Source organism: Ctenocephalides felis, unplaced genomic scaffold (genome assembly GCF_003426905.1).
Source record: "Ctenocephalides felis isolate EL2017-DRISC unplaced genomic scaffold, ASM342690v1 CF-g0.4_SCAFFOLD_03571, whole genome shotgun sequence".
Classification (NCBI taxonomy): Eukaryota; Metazoa; Arthropoda; class Insecta; order Siphonaptera; family Pulicidae; genus Ctenocephalides; species Ctenocephalides felis.
Window position 1 is genome coordinate 33,737,197 of NW_020539725.1, and position 27,964 is coordinate 33,765,160.

Sequence of the window (27,964 nt, forward strand, 5' to 3'; positions counted from 1 at the left end):
GGAGACGCGCTGATTAGTTTTTGGCATAGGCATGTTTTGGCATAAAACATTTTACTTGAATTGACAAGATTAAATTTTCATGAAGGTCTAGCGGTTTTGGAGATCTATTGAAAAAAGTAAAAAATATTGATATTTCGTTTCTAAAGCAGTACGATTGCTTTGATAAGAAGTTCAGAACTTCCAAAATATTTTAAAATAAAGTATACATTTTTTTTTCAAAAAGTCTTTTTTCCAAAAAAATAATTTATTTTAAAAAATTTGAAGTTTCTCAAAAATCTAATTTTTTCAAAGTAATTTTTTTTTCAAAAATGTTAATCTTTAAAAAAAATGGTACGGAAAATTGCAGCAATTTGCTTTAAGGCACGATGCCATGCACCACTAGTTTATCTAATAATTCATTACAGAAGAAACGATATTATAATATTGAAACATATGTTCTTGTACTAGCAACAATTTAATTTTTGATATCCTTGCGTACATTTACAAATCAATTTTATTACCGAACAATTATATTTATTTCCTTTGTCCCGACTCGTTCATCTCCGCCCGAGAGCGGCCGAGTATTCCGAATGTTTCACAGGCCACAGGCGTATCTCACCGCTTTGACTTCAGTCAGTCGCGAGACGCGTACGGTGTATGACGTGTACGGTTGCTCTTCGGCTTATTGAGCACGTGTGGCTGTTGTAAATTAAATTCGACGCCTAAATTTTGTTATTTATGCCCTTATATTATAGTTCGAGCATTTAAATATAAAGGGATTTTTTAAGTTCTGTTTTGTGTTGGTCTGTGTTTATGTGTAATTGAAAACAGTGTTTTACCGGAATATAATAGTGTTGCTATTTTATTTATAGCATGTGTTTTTAGTTTTGTTTTTTCGTTTGTGTTTTTTGAGATTATTTTAAGTTGGTAGTGAGTGAATTTTTATTTAAGAGCCGGCGTATGAAGTGCATCGACGGACAAGTTATAAGGTAAATAATTTTTCATCTTACTACTTTTCATCCTACTTTAGAACTACCTACTTGTATATTATTTTCTTAAGGGGGTATTCTAGTGTAGAGCGATGAATTTTAGGTCATTTTTAAAGTGTCGTAAAAGAAAGCAATGAATGTTTTTACTATCCATTTTTTACCACTTGTTTGTTAATATTATTAAAATACAAAACAAAAATAAAAAAGTTGAAAATTGTAAAAACTGGCAGCTGATAGAGTGGATGGTCTCAAAAAATTGGCACCTCAGTCTTGACATGATTTCAGCCCTCCTATCATCGGAAATGTAAAAAATACAATGATTATTAATCTACAATGATGTCGCAATCGCCCGAACTAGCGATGAGTAAAAAAATTTTTTTTTTACAATTTGGCGACTGTTTGAAAAAATGTTTTTTTTACTGTTTTTTGACTTCCTCGAATTTTTTAAAAATAGTAAAAATTGGAATTTGGGGATAATCCTAGTTCGGGCTATAGATAAGTCTATAAACAAGACTCTCTGAACATTTCAAGCGAATCGGCCGATTAAAACTCGAGAAATCGTGTCAACAGTAGTGAAAAAGTCTGTTCTGAGAAAAACACATTTAAAATTTTGCGTAAAGCCAAACCAGTATGGAGTCCGAGTCAGTAAAATGCCTATATCTCCGAAAATAATTCAAATTTTCAAAAACCTTCTCGTACCCATATTCTTAGATAGTTAAACTTTGAAAATATGAAATAAAAAAAAAATCAATTTTTTGAATTTCTACACTAGAATACCCCTTTAATGTAATGAAAATTTAATTTTTTTATATTTATATTACTGTAACTTACTGCAATATATAAATCATTACATTATTAATTCATATATAAGTTTTATATATTACAATTAGGGTTAATGAAAATATATATGAAGTGCATTGACGGACCGAATAAGACAAAATTATAATATCGTGTCGTATTATAATGTCCTTATAAGGTAAATGTTGTTTTCATCCCTACAATAGGCTAAAATTTGGACTTTAGAACTACCTTTCTTGGATATTGTTTTCAATGTGATGAAAATCTGATTTTCTAAACTTAGCATGATATACTAATCATTGCATTATGTCATAGACATAAATATTTTATATAAGTATTTTATTTTAAGTAAATGAAAGTAATATTTTCATATCTGTCAGAAAGGGGTGTCTGGTATGAGAGATTATGAAACAATTTTCATATTTTGTATATACATATCATTTGTTTACTTCATTATACATTAATATAATATTTATTATAATTAAAATATCTTTAAATATCTATTCAATCTTTTTCGTGTTCAATTTCTTTATAATGTTTCTTCATTTTCCTTTTTTAGTTATTGTCGTCACTGCTATATTCAATATCGGTTGTATCAATATTCTTCTCAATATTGTCTTAAGTTTGAATCCTGACCTGTAATTGCATCAGCAATATAAAGTATAGATAAAAATTGCGAAGAATAACTAAATTACATTTTTTTATATTTGGCCATTAATATTATTTTACATTAGAATCTTTAAATTATTTGGATTTAATTAGTCATATTCTTCGCGAATTATTTCGTTTAGTTTTGGCCATTCAAATAGACAAGCGCTGATATTATGATACCTAATATGATTTTTCACAAATTGTATGTTATTTATTTATTTATAATAGTTAAACGCACTATTTGCCATCTATGGCCCCTACAGAACGCTTAAAATGTTAATAAAACTCATCGGATTTTTATAAAAGCTTATGCTTGAGATATATTCGTGTTAGCTTTATGCTTTTCTATAATTTCTAGTTGTTAAACAAATAAATATAAAAATAGAATAATCAGGCATAGTCAGCAGCATAAAAACTGTCTGACCGACCATCCTAATAGCTTACCAAGGAAGTTGTTAGATCAAACTCGTAACAAAAGAATTAGAAAAAAATCTAAAAGCCTATTGTAAATCCACTAATAATTAAAAATCCATTTTATCATTTTCATTCTACCGTCACTAGACGTCGTTCTTAAATTTATTTTCTTTGTACTTTATGAACAATTGATTAAATGTCTTACTTAGGTAGATGTATTTTTCTTTTAAGGTGCATTTATTTCTTTTATTTTTATAATGAATTTAGTTGAAATATTAGAATATAATATACAAGAAAAAGGTAATGCCTACATTATTATTGCCGAAAAACAGCCGACATCTGCCAGAAATTAAAATAATATAAGTTACAGTCAACAGTATATGTTGGCAGATTAAATTATATAATTCAGATTAATAAATTTTGATTAACTTTACTAAATCATTTAACAATGCAAAAAAACATTTCTACTTATTGAAAAAATTAATTTAGAATTTTGTTCCATTTACCAAAAGATCATTTGTTTGGCATTGGATGTGGAATATTTAGTAAGTCCATGATTTTAGATTCAACAGTGCACATATAAACTAGATTTTACAAATTAATTCACCTAAGATTTGAACATAAACAATGATGTTCATTAAATTATTAGTAAGAAAAATGTACTTTAGAAATTATAATTGTCAAAAAGCAACTAATATATCGTACGAAATTATGAAAATTATAGACTAAATTATTGAAGCAATTATGTTGTATGGTAAAATCAAGTGTGATATTGTTTTACCGCAGATACTATATTATTCTTTTCTGAATTTTTTATACTGCTTAAGCTAAGACCATAAATGAATCACAAATGAATCAAATAGGATATTTAAAACTTTTGAATTGTAGATACAGGACAACGTCTACCGGTCCTTCTAGTATATATATATATATATATATATAATTTATCATTTATATATGCCAAACATCGCAATATAATAGAAATTGTATTTAACTATTGAATTACTGTGAATTAACAGCCGACTCAAAACAATCACATGCATCCGGCATCTGGTTGAGTTATTTCTACAAACTAAATAAACATTATTGTAAAGAACTGTAAATTAATTTAACTAGTATAAATATTAGTTAATACGCGTTCCAGAATATTTATTAATGTAATCTGTTTATAAAAATTCTAAAATTGCTGGACTAAAAATATTTAAACTGCAGTAATGATTAATTTCATAAACGTATAATTTTGTCTCTTAACTTAGCGTTTATTTCGTTGTAATTCATTCGTTCAATATTGATATATCAATATCTGTGTATTAGTCAGAAGGTTTATTCGATAATTCGCCATTCAAATTTGTTGAAATACAGCATGTGGTAAAAGTTGAACCACGAAGCCGGTTTTTAATCGAATAATAAATTATCTGAATACGACATGGTAGTCAAAAACTCAGATCAATGCGTATTATTTATGTATAATTAACCCTCAAAATTTTATTTCATATAAAATAAGTATTATAACCAAAAAATTATACACTAATTTAGTCACACTACCATTATATATTAGCATTTGAGTTAAAAATATTTTTATCAAAAATATCATACGAAATAATCTTCTCCAACATTATTCCAACCTTTAAAATCAGACAGGTTATATAATTAAAACTAGTGGTGAAGGGCATTGTGCTTTAAGGCAAATTTTTGAAACTTCTCGTACCGTAATTATATATATTCGAGGAAAATTAAATGTTTTTAAATAGAATATTTTTTAAATACTGTAACTTATATATGTCTACCAGCCTTTCCCAAAAACAAATCAGCACATCTCCCTATCAATAGGAATCGAATGGTTCTCAAATTATTCAAATCAGTTGATCCGTGCGCCCGAAAACGCGAACGAAAAATTGTATCCATACGTACATACACACACACGTCCATTTTTTTCTGAGGTATGCCAAAATGTTCAGAAACCTTCAAAACGTGAAGAAATGTAAACATTTTCAATTTTGATTTTTGGACGATTACAATAACTTACCCTACGAGAAGTTAAAAATTATTTCAAATGACAAACTGAACGAGTTACTTCTAACATTATTTCAAAAATAGTTCTAATTATGAGGTTGTATACTTCTCATTAGATCTTTTTTAAACAGTTTTCAATCATTGGTTTATTCTACAAACCCATCTCACAAATGTTTGTTCTATCTAGAGTTACATGTTTGGTGCTGAACAGTGCCGACTGCAGTGTTTCTTGTGTAAACTAAACTCATCTATTTATTCTATTATTGATTTACAGATTATTTTTGCCTTTTTGTATTTTTATTGTACTGTTATACATAATATTGGTTTTAATGAATAATGTAATATACAAACTAATAGAATTGTATAAATGCTCATTAAGTTCAGTCTGTTCTTTTAAACATTATTTAGTTTTTATGCATTGGCTGTACTATTGCCCATAAATAATAACTTTAATAATACTAAATATCAAGTAATTAAAAATACCAAATTATTGAACATGAACAAGTTCTAATGAATGTACATCATTATATTTTATTCATTTTCATTATATTTGTACATCCGCATTTTATAGATATTTCTGTTATCTTTATTATGTATTATTATTTTATTATAGATGTTGCAATTTCGCTTGAAATTGAAACGAGCAAAGACCGAGCAATGTCTTGAGCGGACGCCCATGTAGCTATCTTGTAGGTACTTATGGCATACAAATACATAAGAAAACTTCAATTCACCCACATAACATTGTGTTTTATTTAACGCTTCGACTATCTAATGTCTTTATATAACTTCAGAACCAAAAGACTACATCCATTTAATTTTTTAATGAAAGGAACACTATTCGATAGTTTATCAAAAGGTATCCAACTGTGCCCTTGATCGAAAGGACAATAAATCATTTTCAAATCAAATAGATCTGCATCTTCAAAATCTGGATTTTTGGTTTTTTGTTTGTACAGCAATCAGAACTATATATGTTCTAGGAGCTGTTGTGGTGTGATTTTTTATATATGTACGAATATCGTATGAATATCGGAATATCGTACGAATATCGTATGAATATCGTTTGAATCTCGTACGAATATCGTATGAATATTGTACGAATATCGTGTCAATATCGGAATATCGTAATATCGTGTGAATATCAGAATATCGTACGAATGTCGTACAATTATTGGAATATCGTACGAATATCGTATGAATATTGGAATGTCGTACCAATATCGGAATATCGTACGAATATTGTACGAATATCGGAATATCGTGCGAATATGGTGTGAATATCAGAAATTCGTACGAATGTCGTATAATTATTGGAATATCGTATGAATATTGGAATGTCGTACGAATATTGGAATATCGTGCTAATGTATGAATATCGGAATATCGTACGAATGTCGTAAAATTATTGGAATATCGTATGAATATTAGAATGTCATACGAATATCGTACAAATATCGGAATATCGCACTAATATAGTACAAATATCGTACGAATTTCGGAATATGGTATGAATATCATACGAATATCATACAAATATCATACAAATATCGGAATATCGTTCGAATATCGTTTGGATATTGTACGAATATCGTACGAATATCGGAATTTCGTACGAATGTCGTACAATTATCGGAATATCGTACAAATATCGTACGAATATCGTATGTATATCGGAATGTCGTAAGAATATCGTACGAATATTGGAATATCGTACGAATATCGTAGAAATATCGGAATATCGTACAAATATCGGAATATCGTACGATTATCGTACTATATGTATATGTTCTATGAGTTCTATGAGTTGTGATATAACCATTGTTTGATATTAACACGTTAATCGCCACGATACTTTCAGATTTTTTTTTGCATGGACCATGATAACCTTATTAGATAACTTAGTTAAAGGTTCAAGGAAACTAATGTCGAACATTTTTTTTTAATGCTGGAAAAACACTATTTTTTTGTCACACATATGTGTCTGACATGGCCCTATAATAAAACATGTTATTTCGATGTTTTGTATGTCAGGCATTCATATATCGCGTATGTCTGAAATGGCTTGTGGAGAACTTTTTAGCATCAGCCACATATGACAGACATGGCGATCAAAATGTTAAGATGAGCCAGGTGGGTGTCGACGCCGGAGCCTGTGGTTGCTAGACGACGTTCTCAACACTGTGTTCTGTATTTTGAGAATCAGGTTTTATCAATTTTTCTGGAAAGCGCTGTGTAATGTGTGTTGGTAGAAAAATTCAAGATGGTATTAAAGCGACATGATTTTTTAACACAAACCATATTATTGCATTCCTAAAAGCTGCATATTTTTCCAATCTTCGTATGCTTTATGTTTAGAACTATTGCTCCTCTGCGAATGTATGGTATATGACCATTGTCCGTTATTGTGTTGAAGTCGTCGTCTGGTGAACAAATCGCCATTTCAGAATCCTAAACTCCGAGTTTCGCTTCTATTCGTAATTGTGAACGAATTGCTCCCATAGAGGCTTTGAGATAGATTTCAACCTTTAAAACCCTGCATTACTCCGTGTTTCGAGATACGCGTTGAGCGAGTATTTCTTGGAAGAAAACGTAATGGAACTATTAACTTATTATTTCGAATAAGGCCTTCGTTCTACAATATTTGTTCTAGTTTGCCCGTAGGAGAGAACCTGCGTTGAAATTAATGTAACTGTTTCTGCTATCAAGTTGATGAGTCAAAGGCAGACTTATACGAAATATTTCTCATTGTGCTTTATTTTGAAGTGCAGAAATATTTGTGATCGCTAAAAGTTTATATCTGCTAAATAGCATATGAAATATTTGTCTACTCAAATCAAAAGCTGTTTTACCAGATGATAATCAAGGGTCAAAATAAAATTAGAGGACTCATTCGTGGGTCAGCTGCTAGAGCTACTAGACCAGAATCCGAGGTACCGAGTTCGATCCCGCTTTGGGAAGCCTGATGTCAAGCAGTAGTAACATCGGTTTTTTGATATAGATAGCAATATGTTTCCAAGTAAAGATAGTCTTCATCTGGCATTGCTACTTCAATGAAATATTTAGCCTCTTACAAAAATTGTAGTAATAAAATTTGTCATACAGAGATGACCAACTGTTTGGGTTGCCATCTATAAAACCGACGTAGTATTAAGTCAAATTAGCCCAACTGCTCATAGGACACCTAAGTTCTGATTGCTGTTCAAAAATAAAAAAAATATACATAGAAAAACAAATCCATATCATTTGTTACATGCAAATGATCAATCAGCACAGAGCAAAAATAACAAAATCACGAATTGCATTCATTTAAACTTGCCATTAGATATTTTTATATTTCAACATACTAGTTCGATTCCACCAAATAAAACCACCGTATGAATATGTACAAAATCATAGACTTTTTTAACCAGTAGTCAAATAAAAATAATTATTCCGCGTTCATTCTGTTTAATTAAATGCTGCCAGTATTGATTTAGTCAACTCTATTTGAATGGCGAGTGGTGTAGCTGTCAAAACAATAAATTTATAATGATAATATTCACGTAAAAAGCATAATTTCATATGTGTTTAGTCCACAGTTATATATTTGTGATGCCTGATATTTACCCTATCCCGTATCGTTTATTTATTACCTTGGTCAACTGTATGGGACCCCATATTTATTTTTTCCGCCCGATATCGGTTCGTTGTGACCGCATAGAGCATTTTGCTATAGCAGCAGAATCGGCACAAGCAAACAAAGCGATAATAATAATGATATTAATAATTGTCTGGTAAAGGATTTTATCATAATTTATTTGCTTAGTGGTTATTCCGGGCTTCCCAAACATCACACGTTTAATAGAAATGCAAATTGAAATTGAAATATATTTGCGAGCATACTTTTTGACATGTGTTTGGTGTTTGACATCGTACTTGAAAATACATGTTAAAAGATTGTATGTATTAAATAAATAAAAAATAGTATCTGAATATTTATATATTTCAACCATAACCTCCTTAACTTAAATATTGAGTAAGTAATTTATGGTCTGTACTCTGTAGTAAAATTTAATTAAAATCTTTTAATATACATCAGTTTTATCTCATCGATGTTGAAATTTAAAAAATTATATTAAATTAAAATTCAAGAACTTTAAAAATTTTAACATTTACTTAATATTTCAAAATTCAAAAAAAAAGATTCAAACTTTAGAAAAATTCATCTTTATTTTTCAAAATTACTAGTTGAACAAACTATTTTTATTGCACATCATAAAAACTCAATACGATATTGATGTGAATATTTTAAAAATTTACTCATGTAGACCAAACATTTCTACACTTTTAAAAATAATCGAACATCCTCATCATATTTATCAAGTGAGTCTTTAGGTCTTCAGACATTTTTAGGCAACTGTATAAATTGGAGATTCCATTATGAGAGTATATTTCTTTAGTATTATATCATGTGGTTAGAGATAAGGGCTTTTAAACAGAAGTCCCAGATCCGAAACACTCTCGAACAGCCTGATGTCAAGCCGTAGTAACATCTGCTTTCACTTTTAAATATTAATAGCAATATGTTTCTAAGTGAAAATAAACCTTACCTGATGTTGCAATATCTCAATTAGAAACACTACTGTGAGCTTTGTTTTCTAATAGTGTTTTTTTTTATAAATTTTATTTGGCCTCCTTCATTCTTTTAATATCAGCAAATTCTAATATTTTTCTTCTTACTCTTAACCCTCCGTCGGTCGGATATTTTTTCACCTTCGAACGGTCGGAAAGGTCTGACTGGACCACCATTCATTTTACATGCATTTATATAACATTCATGTTACAACACATAGCAAAGAATATATACAACGCAGTTTGAATAGAAAATACCATGAAAAAAGACAAAATACTGGTTTACATATATCAAAAAGCGTATATTTCATACAAAATGTATGGGTGGTCTAGACAGACCTTTCCGACCGTTCGATGTATAAAAATTCTTATAATTATCCTTCTGTACATTTTTTAGTCCTTATTCTTTCATTGATCGACAGCTAATGAAATTTTAGGAAAAGTCAAGAAACTTCAAGTCGATAGGATTACTAGAAGTATTTTTTTTTAATTGAAGTCGAAAAAAGTCTGGCCAGACCACGCCGACCGACGGAGGGTTAATACAATTCAACTATTCGAATTCAGTGATTTCCATTTTTCCTAACTTTTATTCAATTTCTACTTAACAAATACAATTTTATTTAATTTCAAATTAACTACGCATGTTTTTTTCATAAGTTTTAAGTCATTGACAGGATTCGATCCAAAGACCCCTGCCGTGTGAACCACGCTACTAAGTGAGCAATGCTCTCCACTTCTAATAGTGTTCGGTTTTAAAATTATAATTATATTTCAGATTGTGAAAACAATCAATGTATTGCCTTTTAACATTCGATCTTAGAAATAAGCAGCTTATAGCACATGCATTAATCAGACTTACTACAAAACTAACAATAAAGTATTATCTCATGAGTATAATGAATATCTTAGAGTATTATCTCATTATCTAATGAATATAAAATTTTCGAAGTATGTTTAGAATCTTTTGTCAACCTCTATATATTAATGGTGCACTATGCGTAATCACTATATTATATTTATTGTCTACGACTGGAGCTATTAATTGCATTATACGCGATTGACGTATCGCTTATACCTCTATCTGCTCAATGTGATTTGAAATATACGGATAAATATATGTCGATCACGTAACATTATGATTCATTTCTGATTGGTGTTTTGTACACAGCGCATTGAGAATACGAAATGAGGTCATTCCTTGCAAGAAATGCGTTTTATTTTTTAGTCGAACACTTTCCATAGAAATGATCTAATAAATAAAATTAACTTGGTCGCATATGTTGCAATGACTTCAAAAGTAACTATTTTTTTATTTTGTATACTGTATAAAATTAGTTACTCACACCTAAATTAGTTAACAACAACAAATGCTCACGTGACTAATTTGAAGAAAATGTACAGCATCTGAATCTGCAATATAAAAGAAACATATTTCCAAAGATCTAAATATTTAAGTGAAATTTGTTAAGCCATTTTTCCTTATCAACTTAACTCTATTCAGGAAATATATTTTTTTATATATATTAACAGCAATGAGAACCTTACGTCCTATGAGCTGTTGGGCTGAAACTTCTCTTTTCTTCGTATTTTTTAGATGGTAACCCAATGGTTAATCCATCCATATTTGATGAATTTTTGTTATTAGATTTAATCTAATAGGGCTGAGGTTTTATTGGCGCAGCAATGCCGGGCAAGGGCTATTTTCACTTGGAAATATATTGCTATCTATTATTCCAAGTGAAAATCGTTGTCACTGCTGCCTGACAACAGGCTATCGTAAGTGGGTATCGAACCCGGGACCGCTGATTCAGGTCCCGTCGCTCTTAACTAATAATAATAATAATAAAGTTTTTTTTTCAGCAGAATGTAAAATTAATTTATTAATTCAACTTTATTTATATAAAAATGATTTATCTTATTTTCTAAATGTAAGTTACAGAAACAGTATTGTTTTATATAGAACAATACTGTTTCTATACCTTAGAAAATAACATGAATTATGATTCTATCATCTGCTAATTCAATTGCAATTCTCTTTGACCAATTACTTATTCATTAGCTAATTAATTATAAATTTATCATTAACAACTAATTATTTTAAGTGTTATAATTACTTGGCTGCTTCGTAAAATCATGTTCCAATATTAAATTGCAATTGTAATCAATTGCCACTTGCCAAGATCAGACAATCCAATACAATATACCTAAAACCAATCAGATTCCACAATTGCATGCAATTGGAATGAAAATCTGTTTAACTTCAATTACCATTCTATTTGACTTAAACGTTCATGTTTCGTAGCAATTTCGTGATTGCATCAAGAAGCATTCGTACCATTAATTAAGACATTTCTTAGTGCTTTGAAACGCCGCTTTTTATAGATAACGCCTATAATTAATGCATCTTATACGGAGATTTATAACTAAGATCAAGCGTTCCGTAATATAAAGTATTATTCATTCATGCAACATTACTGCATGCATTAATAACGCTAGCTCAATCTTGCCCCTGTGATGGATGATATTGAAGATGCTTATTTTTAATTAACGATTAATATTAATTTAATTCGTAATGAGCTCATGTTTTTTGTTACAACAGCATAACTTTTGTCTGGATAAAAATATAAAACATTATATATATATATATATATATATATATATATATATATCTCATAACGTAGACTTTATTAGCTTGAATAATTGTTCTTGAAAGAACTATATTGGAATGTATTATGCCCTTGATATTCCTCTACTTCGAAACAAATCCACTGAGTGCACTGTTCGTTTTTAAAATTGGCATGTTGAGAAATTAGTTCAAACAAATTAACTATTAAATCAATAACATTGAATCATTTAATAATATTTGTTTCATTTGAGAGTGGTACATTTTATAATTATACTGGTTTAACACAAACTTGAAAAAAAAATTAATATTGCATAAATGAATGAATTTTAATATTTGCTGATCTGAAAACGCCAATTTTGAATAAACGTAGCTAAATTTATTTTTATTTGATAGTTTATCAATTTAAAATACCAATTTTTTTGTTAACTACATTCTTCTCATTATTTTCCTTATTAATAATGATTCTGTTTAATAATTTATTTTGTTTATTACGATCAAACTTTGTTGTTTTTAGAGAAGTTTAAACGTTATATCTAATGAATATACGATTAAAATTACTAGAATTACATTCATTACATGTTAAACTTTGATTTTATGCATCAAAGACCATCAGCATTACATTTTTTGAGAACTAGTGAAACATTTTTACTAATTTTTCTTGAATTATTTTATTTAATTATATCTACTTTCATACTAGATAGAATCTATCAAGCATTATTATTTTTGTATGAAATTTTCCCAATGTTTCCATGACCCATAAGTCGAGAAAAACAACATTAAATATAAATGTAATTAATGAATTTTATATCAACTTCTACAGACTTTTGAATAAAAAAATCAAATAAATAACCTTCTGACGACTTATTAATAATTAATGTGTTATTAGTTTTAGCAAATTAATTATTATTAGTAAAGTTTTACATATATTAGGGAGCGACCATTAATCATGTGAGCGAGTTTTTAAGGAATTTTTGACCCCCTTCCCCTTGGTGATACATGGTGATATTCAAAATTACCCCCCTTCCTCCACCAAACATTACGTGCATTTTTAAGCACGTAGAATTTTTGAATTTTTTTTGAAAATGTTTGAACTTTTTTTTAAAGAAATGGTTAAAAAATAAATACACGTGATATCTTACTATGGCCCTCCCTTCCCGACGGGTTATTTTGTGATTCTTTTTAAAACCCCCCTCCCCCTAAAAACCTTACGTGATTAATGGACGCTTCCTTATATATGTAAAACTTTGCTAATAATAATTAACGCCCCCTAAGATATGTAACACAATCTAAATGAAGTACTTATTAAAAAAAATATAATTTTAAATAGTGATTGGCTCAATCAATTGATTGTTTGTACATGGTACTATTTCTCATATAAATATTTATAAATATTCTCAGTAATGATAATGTATACATTCATATTATAATTTTGTTGCGTAATACATTAGTCATCTGTATGCAAGAACTTGATTCTGCCGATGTCAATGATCTGCAAATCATCACGAACACATTTTATGAAGACGTTCACCAGTAATAAAACTAGTTAATACGGGCGTATGTCATAATATTAATTATTGCATAGTGGTAATTAATAATAAATGCATCTATTTGTTTTGATATCGTTCTATTATGAAGGTCATAATCATTATATGGTAGAACTTCTAAGTCTCTTGAGTTCTGTAGCATGTGGAGATATAAAGTTATTAATGCATATTTGGCACAAAAGCTGACGGATCATATATAACTTTTTTTGAAATTGTCGAGTTTAGCTTAAAGTAAGGTTTTTAACGAGAAAATACATTTACAATAATTTGTATTCAGATTTTGCATAAAATCTCATCAATCATTATCCAGATGTTGTATAATTTTCATAGATAATAAGATAAGATACACAATATTCATACAAGAATAACATTTAGGCAGTATCAAAGCATCTCTCTTTAACAATGTCGGTTTTGTTTCATAAACCAGTTAATTAATATAATTATAGGAAATATTAGTGATTATATGATAGAAAAGTAAATAAAACAAATATATAGAACCTATTAATAGATAGGTCAGGTAAACCAACTTAATGATTGACTTGATCTAAATTACGATCTAATTTTTTTAAGCCATCATTTATACTAGTCCCAACCTTGTGCCACGCTTGACTTCATCTTATATTTTTTATTCACATTCAGTTACTCGTTCTCAAATAATGAATAATTGTCAAGATTGAATAAAATTATAATACAAACTCTGAATATAATTAAAGATGATGTCTATAATATTGTCTCACAAATTTGTTCGACGTAAATAACAATTGATGTCATTTGTTTACCTTCGATACCGTGCTATCGTTCATCTATGTACTGATAAGATTAATCTATATCACAGCAGTCAAATTCATATTTAAGAATTCAACAGGTATTTGCACAATGATTTCTATTTTATGTCAACGATTCAGCTGCCTTATTGTAAGAAAATAGGAAGACTTATTCCAATATGCTTTTTCCATTTACGCGGAATAAAAATACCGTAAGGTCATGATAAAATAAAATGCGCAGTTACATTTTCCATTCGTTATTGATACAGGGTGTTTCATATTAGTTATTTTCATAATTATAACTTTTCAAACACAAAAAACATAGGAAATATCTCCACTATTTCAAATTTATTTGTGTTTAATTCGAAATTTATATCAAATTTCAATTAGTTTCAAATTAATGCAATTATATTCAAATTTAACATATAACAAATAATAATTATATAAAAAAATAACAATACAATAATAACATTGAATTGCGACAATTAAAGAATAACTACTACGCGATTAATGAATTTTAATTTTTGATATATTTCAGCATAAGCGATTAATCCTATATTTTGTTTAAAAATTTAGGTTCAGTTTAATACTATATGAAATTAAAGAAAAACTGTACTATAACTAAATTAACTACAATCGAAACTCGTACCGTTGGAGTTGTAAAGTTTTAATTAATAAAAGGGCATTATTCTAGAGTGCCCCTTTTCCATAACAATCGGTATTTTACACAAAGAGAATGCAGAGAGCTCTCAGAAGTTGTAATACACTGAAAAGGAAATTGTCTTCGATAAAAGATACAGAACCGTTTGTTACATGCAGTCGATTACGTTCCTTTGTTGCCTTAAATCAGCGGCTGTCAGTACGAACCGCGCCAAATTTTTATGGCTTGAGAAAGAAGCTTAGACATAACATGTATAGCTTATTTGAAAAAAAGTCTGATATTTATTATGGAGAAAATAGGGCGAACGAATTGTAATACTGGTATCTTTTGTCGTTGATGAAACTAAGGAAATCATTAACATTAAATTAATTATTAAATAAATATTACCCAGAGAAGCATGGTATTGTCTTCTGCAATATGCCTAATATCTAGAAATTTCTAAATTGTAAACTATTGTTACTTAATACGTTTATCGCCATGTCAGTCATGTATGTTTCGCGCTCCGTAGTTCTACATGAGCCATGTCGGACATACATGTGTGACATGAAATTTATTGTAGTTTCAGCAATTTTGTCAAGAAAAATATTTTTCTTAGGTACATTAAGTTTTCTTGATACATATTTAAATAAATTTGTAATAAAGTTGCTATGTCCCGAGGGGTAATTTTTCAGATATTATCGTGGCAATGCTCAAAAATATTGCGGAATTTTTTTTGAAGATAATCAAATCTGATAACCAAATGCTTTGTTATCTGAAATCATAGTGCTCGAATAATTTCCATTCATTTTTTTAAGTGATTGTTATTTTTTAGATTTAGTTATATTGTCATAATCAAAATTCTTATTTCCATATTCATATTCAGACTTTATACACCTATCCTCCGTTTTACGCGTTTTCGATCTTACATGGATTTTGAAAATAGTCCTTTTTAACGAAATCTATTAATTTTACATTTACACGAAATTATGAACATGATTTGCTTATATCTACCCTAATATTTTTATTGTTTTACTATCAAAATATAACACTACAAAATGAATGTTACAGTTACGAATTTTTAGTAGTCTATGTCTATGATGGAAATCTGTAGATTTAGATGAAAACTTCGCGTTTCACGATCAAAGCTAAATTTTATGTTTATAAAATCTAGTTTGTTCGAAATATCAAAGCAAAGATGGAGTATCATTATTTTAAACTTTGTTTTTGGTAGTGTCTATAAAACTCATAACGTAAATTTATTTAAGGAGAAAATATAACAGAATTATTTCTTACAAATTCTTTATCATTTTATAAAATGAATTATAGTTCTATAATGGCAAAAGATGAAAATAAATAAACTAAAGAGTGAAAGAAAGTTTATATTTTAATTTTTATCTATAAAGAAAATGCAATACTTAATATATTTCTTTCATCATTGAAATAAATTAACTTATATTAAAATAAGAAATATTTTATATTAAATATATTAATATTTATTTTTTGTTCAATGTATTAGTTATTTACCATATTACAAACTGAAATAAAAGGCTTTTTAGCTTTTTCATAGTGAATTTTGTTTAGCACGGTTTTTCCATATAAAAGTAAATTTTTCGATTTACACGGTTTTTTCTGGAATGTATCTTCCGTGTAAAACGGGGTATAGGTGTGTTCTTTTAACGGTCCACGATTTTATAAGCAGAATTTGGGTTGAAAATAATTGTACAAAAATACAGTTTTTCTGGATATTTAACTAATCTGTTTCTTAACTTTTTTCTTAATGCCTCATTTTAAAAATTGCTATTGAAAAGACAGGATTTTTGTCAAAAAATTTATTGTGCACGAAAGTAAATCATTTTGTTCACTTTTTGATTTGGTCTTTGTCGTTGAATTCAAATCAATTTAAAACAAGTTATTCAGAGGAATCTCTTAATACTCTTTCAGGTAATGTTTATTTTCTGCGGTACTTTAACTAAGAATCATTACCACGAAGTCATTTCACTATATCGTAAAGGGTAGCCCGCGGCTGTCTGAGACACGTTTAAGTTCTACCTCGGCTAAATTGCCACATAAATCATTGCGTTCCACGCGCTGTGATTGATCTGATCTCGATATTGTGCTTACAAACAATCGCCCCGATGTTTGCTCTGAATACATTCAGGAAAAATAATATGTAAACGTATATCGTGATATTGATGCTGGAATTGTAATACTGAATCTAAAGATCTTATAAATGGAATATTTCTGGAGTGACGTATCATTGACAAACCTTTGCCTGATATCTTGAAGATTCTTCAAAATTAAATAGATGCAATAAACTGTAACGTTTATCTAATTTTATTCGAGTGAAGAAAATTAAGTTTATTTGTAACGAATATATTTTAAGTTTAATGATGTTAAATTGACTACTTCACATTCTTAAGATAATATACCAAATTGATAAAATCTTATTTATTTTTCTACATTTGCATAAAATTAGAAGTGGGAATGATCTAAAATTGCAATCACTAATTATATCATACCTAATTATAATTTCCTTCGTGCAACGTTAGTTATGATCAATGCTTATAAGTTATAAGACTGGCTTTATTTCGAATACTATTTCATTTAATTTATTTATCAAATTTTATATAATAAATAACGTTATAGACTGAAACCAACTCAACATTTCTTTTACTTAAAATATTAACCATTTCATTTGACAACTGTTTTAATTAGTTAAATAACAATATTCCTCGGCAAAATCAACAGGACGAAGTCAATACATATTAGTTTCACGCTGAAAAAATCTAACAGTCCTTGATGATTTGTCAGTTTATAAATGACAAAAACAAATATCTTAATAGCATCTCCCTTTCTTCTTTAATTTTATTATATTATATAATTTGAACAACGATCAGAAATTAATTTAATTTAATTTACAAAATAAGCTATTGTAATAATTTGATTTAAAACAACGTCGGTTTTATAGATGGCAATCCGAACGGTTGCCCCATCTCTATATAATTCTTATTATTACAATTTATATTATTTATATCTATACAAGTTATATTATATTTATATCTATAATAGTATAAACGTGTAATTAGATAAGATAATTTTCATTGATGCAACATTACCTGATAAGCACTATTTTTTCTTGGAAACTTAATAGCATATAACTGCATCTCATGTATAAACTTAAGTAAATCTTGCCTGTTTGATCGAAATTGGTATGACCAAATGGCATAAATGTCTGTGGGATGAAATTGTAATTTATCTATAGACAATAGATAGCTGATCATACATAATACAATGGTTCAACTAATATGACATTCAACTGTCAGGATATTGCAGGATATCGAACATTGATCATGTTTAATTATCAGTATCAATCAATATCAATAATTATCAATGATTGTGCCATGATTCTTTGAAGAACAGTATTAACAATCATGTGAAAATTATTTCCATCTGAACTCAATAATAATTCACTTGCTTGATACTTTCCCAAACAGAATTAAATCATTAAAATGAACTACCGATCATCTTTTTCAAATATATTAATTATTTTAACTTATTTCATAGATAACCAAATAATTGTAAGATTTTTAAATTTGTTAATACACTTTTTTTTATTTTATTTTGAGAGTTTGACACCGTTGGATAATTCTGTGATCTATATATATATATATATATATATATATATATTAGGGTGGTCCTTAAAATGGTCATTTTAGAATTTCTTTGCTCCCAGGGGCTCATATGGTTCCAAATTGATAAAAAGCAATTTTATGAAAGTTTTAGCTCTTAATATTAACGTTTAGATAGAGCGCAATTCAATCAAAGTTTGTATGGAAAGAGCATGGAAATTTTTTTGAAAATTAAAAAAAAATGTTTTAGGTATAACTTAGCGACAAATGAATGAGTTTTAATCATTTATTTGTTCGCTAAATTACATCTAAAAAAACATTTTTAAATTTTTTGAAAATTTTTCCATTTTATTTCCATACAAAACTTTGATTGAATTGCGCTCTAACTAAACTTTAATATTAAGAGCTAAAACTTTCAGAGAATTGTTTTTTATCTAGTTGAAACCATTTGAGCCCCTGAGAGCAAGGAAATTCGAAAATGACCATTTTACGGACCACCTTAATATATATATATATATATATATATATATATATATATATATATATATATATATATATTAGGTTGTCAAATATCTCCCTTCCGCTTTTTTGCTCTTGGTTTATAATACAAAAAGGCGAAAGGGAGATATTTGACAACCTAATATATACTAAATGACCCAATAGACGTTGTCCTGTTCCCTCGTCTATAATTCAAAAGTTCCAACTTTTTAAATATCCTATCCTATACTTTCTAATATTTTATTTGATGTCCTATCTTTGTGATTTATTCATGGTTTTAGCATGAGCTTTATAAGAAATTTAGAAAAAAATAATATAGTATCTGCGAAAAAGAACAATATCACACTTATTTTTCCACACATCGTAATTGCTTCAATCATTTAGTCTATAATTTTCATAATCTCGTACGATATGCTAGTTGCTTTTTGGAAATTATAATTTCTAAAGTACACACACACCTACACACACACACACATATATATATATATATATATATATATATATATACGAGGTCTGTTCAAAAAGTTTTCGTAATTTTCGTTTTTTCAAAAAAATATTTATTTATTCGTCTACATTAATGTGGTCCCCTTCAAAGTAGTCCCCCCCAGATATAATACACTTATGCCAGCGTTTTTTCCAATTTTCGAAGCGCCCTTGATATTCACTTTTTGATATGTCCTTGAGCACTCTCGGTGATTTTCTTCAATCGAGGAAAACCGCCGTCCTTTCATGGGTCTCTTCAACTTTGGGAATAGGAAAAAGTCACACGGAGCCATATCTGGTGAATTTTTGCACTTTGCAACACTTTATTTCATTTTTTACGCAAAATTTAATACAAATTCTTTGACTTTTTCAATTCTTCCATTGTAAAAATCGCCGAGCTCAGAAAAACACGTCGAACCTTAGCGACTACCACAGACAAAGTAAACAGTGAATATAGCTGAAAATTTCATCATACTTTAGGGGCATGTATACCAACACAATAAAAAACTAGTTGGTTTGGTATTTAGCCTTGAGGCAAATTACATGAACTTCCCGATATGTGTAAATAATCGACTTGATCAAAAAAATGTGTAAATAATATACTTCATCAATCCTACTTTAAAAAAAAACGATAATAATTCTAGCAAAGTTTGACGAATTTTTAAAATTAAACTACTTGTTGTAAGGCCGTAGCATTACAGTAAGTTCTATAAGACCATGATGTATATTGCCAAAAAAAGTTCCATGAAAATCGGCTTCAATTTTTTTTTCAACAGTTCATTACAAGAAAACGGCTTGGTAGATTTTCACCTAAAATTAATCAGCATCATTCCCAACTAATATCTTTCGAACAGTCTTTGATTTTTTAAAATCGGTTCGGTAGGATGAGCTGAAATGTGGACGAAAATTTAACACTTTTTTTCAACATTTAATTACAAGAAAACGGCTCGGTAGATTTTCACCTAAAATTAATCAGCATCATTCCCAACTAATATCTTTCGAACAGTTTTTGATTTTTAAAATCGGTTCGGTAGGATGAGCTTAAATGTGGACGAAAATTTAACACTTTTTTTCAACATTTAATTACAAGAAAACGGCTCGGTAGATTTTCACCTAAAATTAATCAGCATCATTCCCAACTAATATCTTTCGAACAGTTTTTGATTTTTTAAAATCGGTTCGGTAGGATGAGCTTAAATGTGGACGAAAAGTTCAACACTTTTTTTCAAATTACGAAGAAGAAACGGCTTGGCAGATCGTTGCACAAAACTGACAAACGATAGTCCTCACCGAAATACATCAAATGGCTTTTAAATTTCTAAAATCGGTTCAGGCGTTTTTGAGAAAACGTCGATCAAAAGTCTAATTTTGACAAATGCCAAAAAGACCATACTGATTTTTGCAAACTTTGACGAATTTTTAAAGCTGAACCAGTTGTCGTAGGGCCGTAATATTTTAGTATGACCTAGAAGACTGTGGTATCTATCGTCAAAAAAATAATCATAAAAATTGTCAAAATTTTTTTTTTTAAACTTTATTACAAGAAAACGGCCCGGCCGATCTTTACCAAAAACTAATCAGCACGATTCCCAACCAATATCTATCGAACGGTTTTTGAATTTTCAGAATCGATTCAGAATTGCGGGCTAAAACGTGGACGAAAAATTTTTCACTTTTCTGCAATTTACAAAGAAACGGCCCGGCCGATCGCCGCACAAAACTCAGAGACGATAGTCCTCATCGAGATACATCAAATGGCTTTTAAATTTTTGAAATCGGTCCAACCGTTTTGGAGAAAACGTCGATTTACGGCAAAAAATCTGTTCACACACACACACACACACATACACACACACACACACACACACACACACACACACACATACTTTTTCCAAATTTGGTCTCATTCGATTCAGAATGGCTCGAAACGTCGAGAAAACATAAAATTAGCGATTCGGATTTTTTGATGAAAACATAAACTTCTCCTTCGGGAAGTTAAAAAATTTTGACAATCAGACATGTATATGTGTGTGTGTGTAGGTGTGTGTGTGTGTGTTTGCAAATGTATTTTAGCATGAATTATAAATTTTATAACTGCAAAATTATATGCAGATTAATATCATATAACGACACATAAATTTCTTCGAAAGCTATAAACTTTATTGCTACCGCGTCTAACAATCATGTTCATATATCGAGAGATATAAAATTGTATATCACAATCAAACAAGCATGACCACACACCTGTAGGGTCGACGTCCCCATGTCACGCGTCGCGCCGCGTTCGCTTTACCGGCAATGGTATTCACAAACCCGTGTATAATGCGTCTTTGAGTGGCTTAGAGCTTTGCAGCTTTAAAGCTGCCAAAGCTCTCACTGAATGAAAGTGTGGCCATCGCGCAGTGAAACGACAATGTATCGGAGTATCTGGAAGTTATTAGCTTTTGACGACTTTTCATGCATACCGCTGAAAGGATATGATCGCCGCGTAATATACCATCAGAACATATTATTGCTCTATAGACGCTCTCCTCGTAAAATGTTTTATTACTCGCCAAATTATTCGAAACTTGGTGATAGTTACGTGATATCATTCCGTTTATTGGTCATAGAAAGTTCTAAATACTATGAAATTAGTTCATGAAATGTATATGTTGTGCTGAGCATATAATTTAGGATGAAAATTGTTGCTTGGTACAATTGAGCTACAATGGAAATTCTTGTGAGAAATAAATACGTTTTTTAATAATTAATTTTAAGGCGTTTGTTAAATTTTAGTTTCGAATATTAATTAAAAATGGAGAGCTGAATAAAAAATATGTACAAACATACACGTTTATACATATTTTTTATTCAGTAACATACACGTTTACAGATACAGATAGATTATTTAATTTCTTAAGTAATTCATATATGAATTACCTAAAAAATTAGATGATCAGTCTGTTATTCAATAATATTTATTACCTCATATTAAATCAGATGAAAATATATTTACATACTTTAGGAACGTAAGAAAAAAATATAATACTTTTGGCACAATTGCACTTGTGCATTCTTGAGTGCTTTTTATATTTTTAATAATTATAACAATAATTTATCAAATATTATAATTGAAAAAGTGAATCATATTTATTCTAAAGTTAACGTATAGCAATAAATCTAAAATTCACTGTTTTCATCAACTTTGTTCTGAACAATGCAGATTAATCACTCTATACATTACATTAATTTATTGAAATCGAATAGCTATTCTCATATAATATTATACTTATAGTATAATATGAAATATAGCATTATAAGCAATTATTAAAATTCGAGATTTTATTAGAATTTGCAATTTTCAGTTTTAGTTTACTTACAATAATTTATTTACTAAGAAGTAGTATTGATTAGTATTATTTTAGTTCTTGAAAAGTATGCTAATATCGGTTTTCATTTATATTTCAAATTTACTATTAATCATTAAATTGACGTGATATTTATATATCCATAAATCTCTGTGATTACTAAGCGAAGACTTCTCATTCTCATTGACTACGACGTTTATCTCATATCCTGTTGAATCATTTTGTTCACGTGTAATTACTAATTTTACATTACAATATTTAATATTCATACCTAAAAATATTCTTGAAGCCATTTCCATATCCGTTTTTCCTTACCGGAAAACCTAATAACTGTTTTTCTCGTCTCCAAACAAGCAAAACAAAAACACGTGGAAAATAACATATACAACTTCTTTCCGTGTCTGATAAAGATATACAATGCCAAGCCACATCTTCGTTTTTAAATTTAATTTAAATCTATTGATATTTGGTCGAATTTAAATACTAGTAAATTTCGACTTAAATCATCCGTGTGATAAGTATAATCTAAATTTAAATTGACCGCATTTTAGTTTCCACAATACATTTTGGATGTGTTACGATTGATGTACTAAAACAATATTTCTTTTTGTTATCCATAATTAAAATTGGTTTACTTTAATATACGTATAACAAATAAATTATTGTGCATTGTGATAAAATGCCATGAATATTTTAATTTTGGTTTTTCACATGATCATATCTTTAACACCGAATTAGCACCCTTTTCATCGTTGACTTAGGTCCTTTCGTCTGCGGCAATAGTGAACCAACAAGGAACTTTTGTCGCAATATTCTTTCCCATGGCAGTTGTAATTAATGCGAAGAAACGTATAATTTTTATTTCATCTGAGCCAGCCAACATTATTTATAGAACTATTTGTTCGCGTCTTGTTGTTCTTGATACAGAGAAGCGAACGCAATAACTAATTATCATTATTTTTAATTACTTTCTTTGCCTGCAGTATTTATATTATCCGCCAAGAACTTTGACATTATGAATGTAAATCTTCCAGAAATTGTTTCGCGTCATTTAAATTTTAAATGAAATATGCATCGCCGCCGTTTCCAGTGGGTAGGTATATATTTTTATATTCTATTTATTTAAATCTCTCGTGGTGGTTACGTAGCGTCGCGCGTGTTGGTTCTGCGGGCTTGTTCTCGTTCTCATTAATAATAAATGTGATTTATATGAGCTGCTTACATTTCATTTTTTGAGTACATTTAAATGAATATCATTGCCTGTCGTTATTGTTTTGAATCTTTTCGGGGGGTTTTATAAGAATCATTTCCTAACTGAAGGGTAACCAATAATAGAATGTCATAACTTTTACCAATGAGAAATAAATTAGTATTATGTAAATATGTATTTTATTAAAATTATTAAATAATTATATAAAGCTTCTTCAGCTTAAAGACGTGATGGGGGTTAAGGAACAAAATGTGTAGTATTTTATTTTTAATTATATCTGATGGGGATTTGTGGATTGGTGTTTTCAGCTTTGAACAATTTACATGCATAAATTAACAAAATCAAAAAAATAGCATTTTATTGATATCGAGCTATTATTTTGAAATTATGTATACGATATATTATTTCATGTTATACAACGTTGGTAAAAATTTTGTTAATTACATTACATTGGTTAGTGACAAATAAGTTGGTGATATAAAATGTTTCAGTAAATACTAAATTGTTTAAAATTCAATATCATTTTATAATATCTACGCAATATTATATAGTCATTTTCAATTTAAACAATATATCACCCACCTTTATTACATTTTTAGATCTTTGATATTAAATAATGTAGCAAGTATGCGTTTGATATCAAACTCGAGCATTATTAAATATAAAACTATAAAAAATATGTTCTATAAGAAAGGCAAGTGCAAAAAAATTAAACGCTTTGTAATGCGAAATGGTATTACAACTAACTTGAGCGAAGATTCTGCTTTCATTCATATTCATTACTATTTCTTAAGCATTTTTTATTTATTATCACCAAAGATTCTAATAACTTATGCAAGATTGTATAAGGGGAAGTCCCGTAACGCCGGACGGCACCAAGCAACGGACACTCTATATAACACGTATTATTTAAGCGGGTATAAATCTTTTCATTTCAAAATACAAGTGAAAGGGGCATCGGGGGCACACACACGGCCACGGCGAGAGCAACCCTTTCCTGTTTTAGGCGCAAAATCACGGTGTCACCTAAATATCAATGGAAGTAATTCTAGCATATTTATGCATTTACATTTGAGTGGTATGCAAAGATAAAAGTTGTACTTGGTTGTTATCCGTAAAATGGTAGAATATTATTAGATCTTTTAACCAATTTTAGTAGGTGCCACCAAATGAACAAAAATGTCCCTCCCTTAGCACCGGACACTAAGTCGTCCCTTAGTGCCGGACAGTAAACATATTGATATTTTTGTGAGAATTCACGTAATTTATTCCAATTATTTAATTTTGTTCTGTATGAGTGCTAACGGTCACTACGTAACCCCATTTTTCGTATTTCTTAGTCAAAGAATGAAAGCTTAAGGTGAATGTACCAGCTGAGAGCATCGGTGTGGCCCAGCCAAAAGGGCGGATGAATAGTGACGTTTTTTGTAATATCTAAGAATATTCGTCAAAGACACATGTGCAAACATTCCAGAGTATGGAGATGGCTACATATGTAATCAATGCAAGTTATTTTGAAATGTCCGGTACTAGGTGCCACTGTTTAAAATCATATTTTTTATGCCAAAGTTTGATTGATAAGTCTAGCAAATGTACAGCCTATACAATATTAAACAAGAAAATGCTTTATTAAATATTTTTAATGCTGATGACTGTTTATTCTTTGCTTATGCAATTAGCTCTATAAGTTGAATATGTTCACTTAAGCTCTAAGTTCACTAAGTTGAATATGTTCACAGCACCAAGAGCCAACTGATTAAGAGTAAAAAACAAACTTTATTATAAATGTATATTTGAGTGCTCAATTTATTTTCACGCCAGCCTATATCCGTATCGTATTATAATTGTCATATTATCCTTGTCTTATGAATAATATCGTTTTGTATTTGATTGCAGGAACCATGGCGACATCTTTAACACCCGTGGGTGTGGTATGGGCCTGCCTGTCATTTTGCGCTGCGATGTTGTGTTGTACCGGTTTCTACCTTCCGTTTTGGATACAGGTCAGACATATGCTACAAACGGATTTGACTATCATAAAATTGACAATGATATTACAAACATATGTGTTTCAATTTGATCGACACTTCACATGTAAATGCAAGCTATAATAATTGATAGTCTTGTGTAACTCTTGTATTGGGAGCGCAATCAAATAAAGAATTTGTGGTTGTAGATACTTGGGCTGGATTGCATTATGTATTGGTGTGAACGTGATACAAATTACAAATATTATTCTTACACTTACTAAACTGGTTGGGATACTACGTGTTAAATGCTGACTTGTATTTAATTACAAGTTGTTACAATATTATGCACTATTACAGTTGGTGGATCTTAGTCAATGAATTGTTTAATAGTTTATTAGTATTTTTAGTTTCAAAATACTTAGTTTTTAGACATTAAGAGCAGGCGTTATTGGTTTCATTTGTTTGAAATTATTGTAATATAAAACTAGTTGGTATTGGTATTTAGCTTTGAGGCAAGTCACATGAATTTGCCGATATATGTAAATAATCGACTTAAACAATAAAATATAAATTAATTTATGAGTGGATTTATTACACATAATTAAAAACGATCGAACACGTTAATTCGGAGTATTTTCAAAAAGCAACTTCCAAAATCAACAATTATTATATTTGAACCAGTTTCCGTAGGATTTTAATGGTTTAATATGTTTATTAGGACCAAGTACTATATTGTTATACCAAGTAAATCGTCTAATTTTAATTTTAGCTAACGTCAAAAAAACTACTCTTTTTCTCAAACTTTGATGAATTGTTAAATTAAACTACTTGTCGTAAGATCATAATATTACAGTAAGTTCTATAAGACCATGATATATATCGCTAAAAGAATTCCATAAAAATCGGCTTAATTTTTTTTTCAACAGTTAATTACAAGAAAACGGCTCGGTAGATTTTCACCTAAAACTAATCAGTACCATTTCCAACTAATATCTTTCGAACACTTTTTGATTTTTAAAATCGGTTCGGTAGGATGAGCTTAAATGTAGACGAAAAGTTTAACACTTTTTTTCAAATACAAAGAAACGGCTTGACAGATCGTCGCACAAAACTGACAAACGATAGTCCTCATCGAAATACATCAAATGGCTTTTAAATTTCTGAAATCGGTTCAAGCGTTTTTGAGAAAACGTCGATGAAAGATCTAATTTTGACAAATGCCAAAAAAACGATACCAATTTTTGCAAACATTGACGAATTTTCAAAGTTAAACCAATTGTCGTAGGGCCGTAATATTTTAGTATGATCTAGCTAGAAGACCATAGTATCTACCGTCAAAAAAATAATAATAAAAGTCGCCGAAAAAAAAATTAACACTTTATTACAAGAAAACGGCCCGGCCGATCTTTACCGAAAACTAATCAGCATGATTCCCAATCAATATCTTTCGAACGGTTTTTGAATTTTTATAAAGACGAAAATTTTTTCACTTTTCTGCTATTTAAAAAGAAACGTCTCAGCCGATCGTCGCACAAAACTGACGAACGATAGTCCTCGTCGAGATACATCGAATGGCTTTAAAATTTTTGAAATTGGGCCAGACGTTTTCGAGAAAACGTCGATTTATGGCAAAAAATCTGTTCACATACACACACACACATACTTTTTCCAAATTTGGTCTCATTCGATTCAGAATGGCTTGAAACGTCGAAAAAACATAAAATTAGCGAATCGGATTTTTTGATGAAAACATAAACTGCTCCTTCGGGAAGTTAATAAAAAAAATAAATAG

The 27,964-nt window shown here is 29.3% G+C and overlaps 1 protein-coding gene across 1 annotated transcript in view; it reads left to right on the forward strand.

Moving 5' to 3' along the window:
• Positions 1-669: 669 nt before the first annotated feature.
• Positions 670-27,964, forward strand: part of LOC113385935 (LHFPL tetraspan subfamily member 6 protein-like) — a 362,675-nt gene continuing 335,380 nt past the window's right edge. The window contains exons 1-2 of the mRNA XM_026623756.1: positions 670-968; positions 26,099-26,205. Of these exons, the coding sequence (XP_026479541.1) occupies positions 26,104-26,205 (102 nt within the window). The 5' untranslated portion in view covers positions 670-968; positions 26,099-26,103. The remainder of the gene's footprint in view (positions 969-26,098; positions 26,206-27,964) is intronic.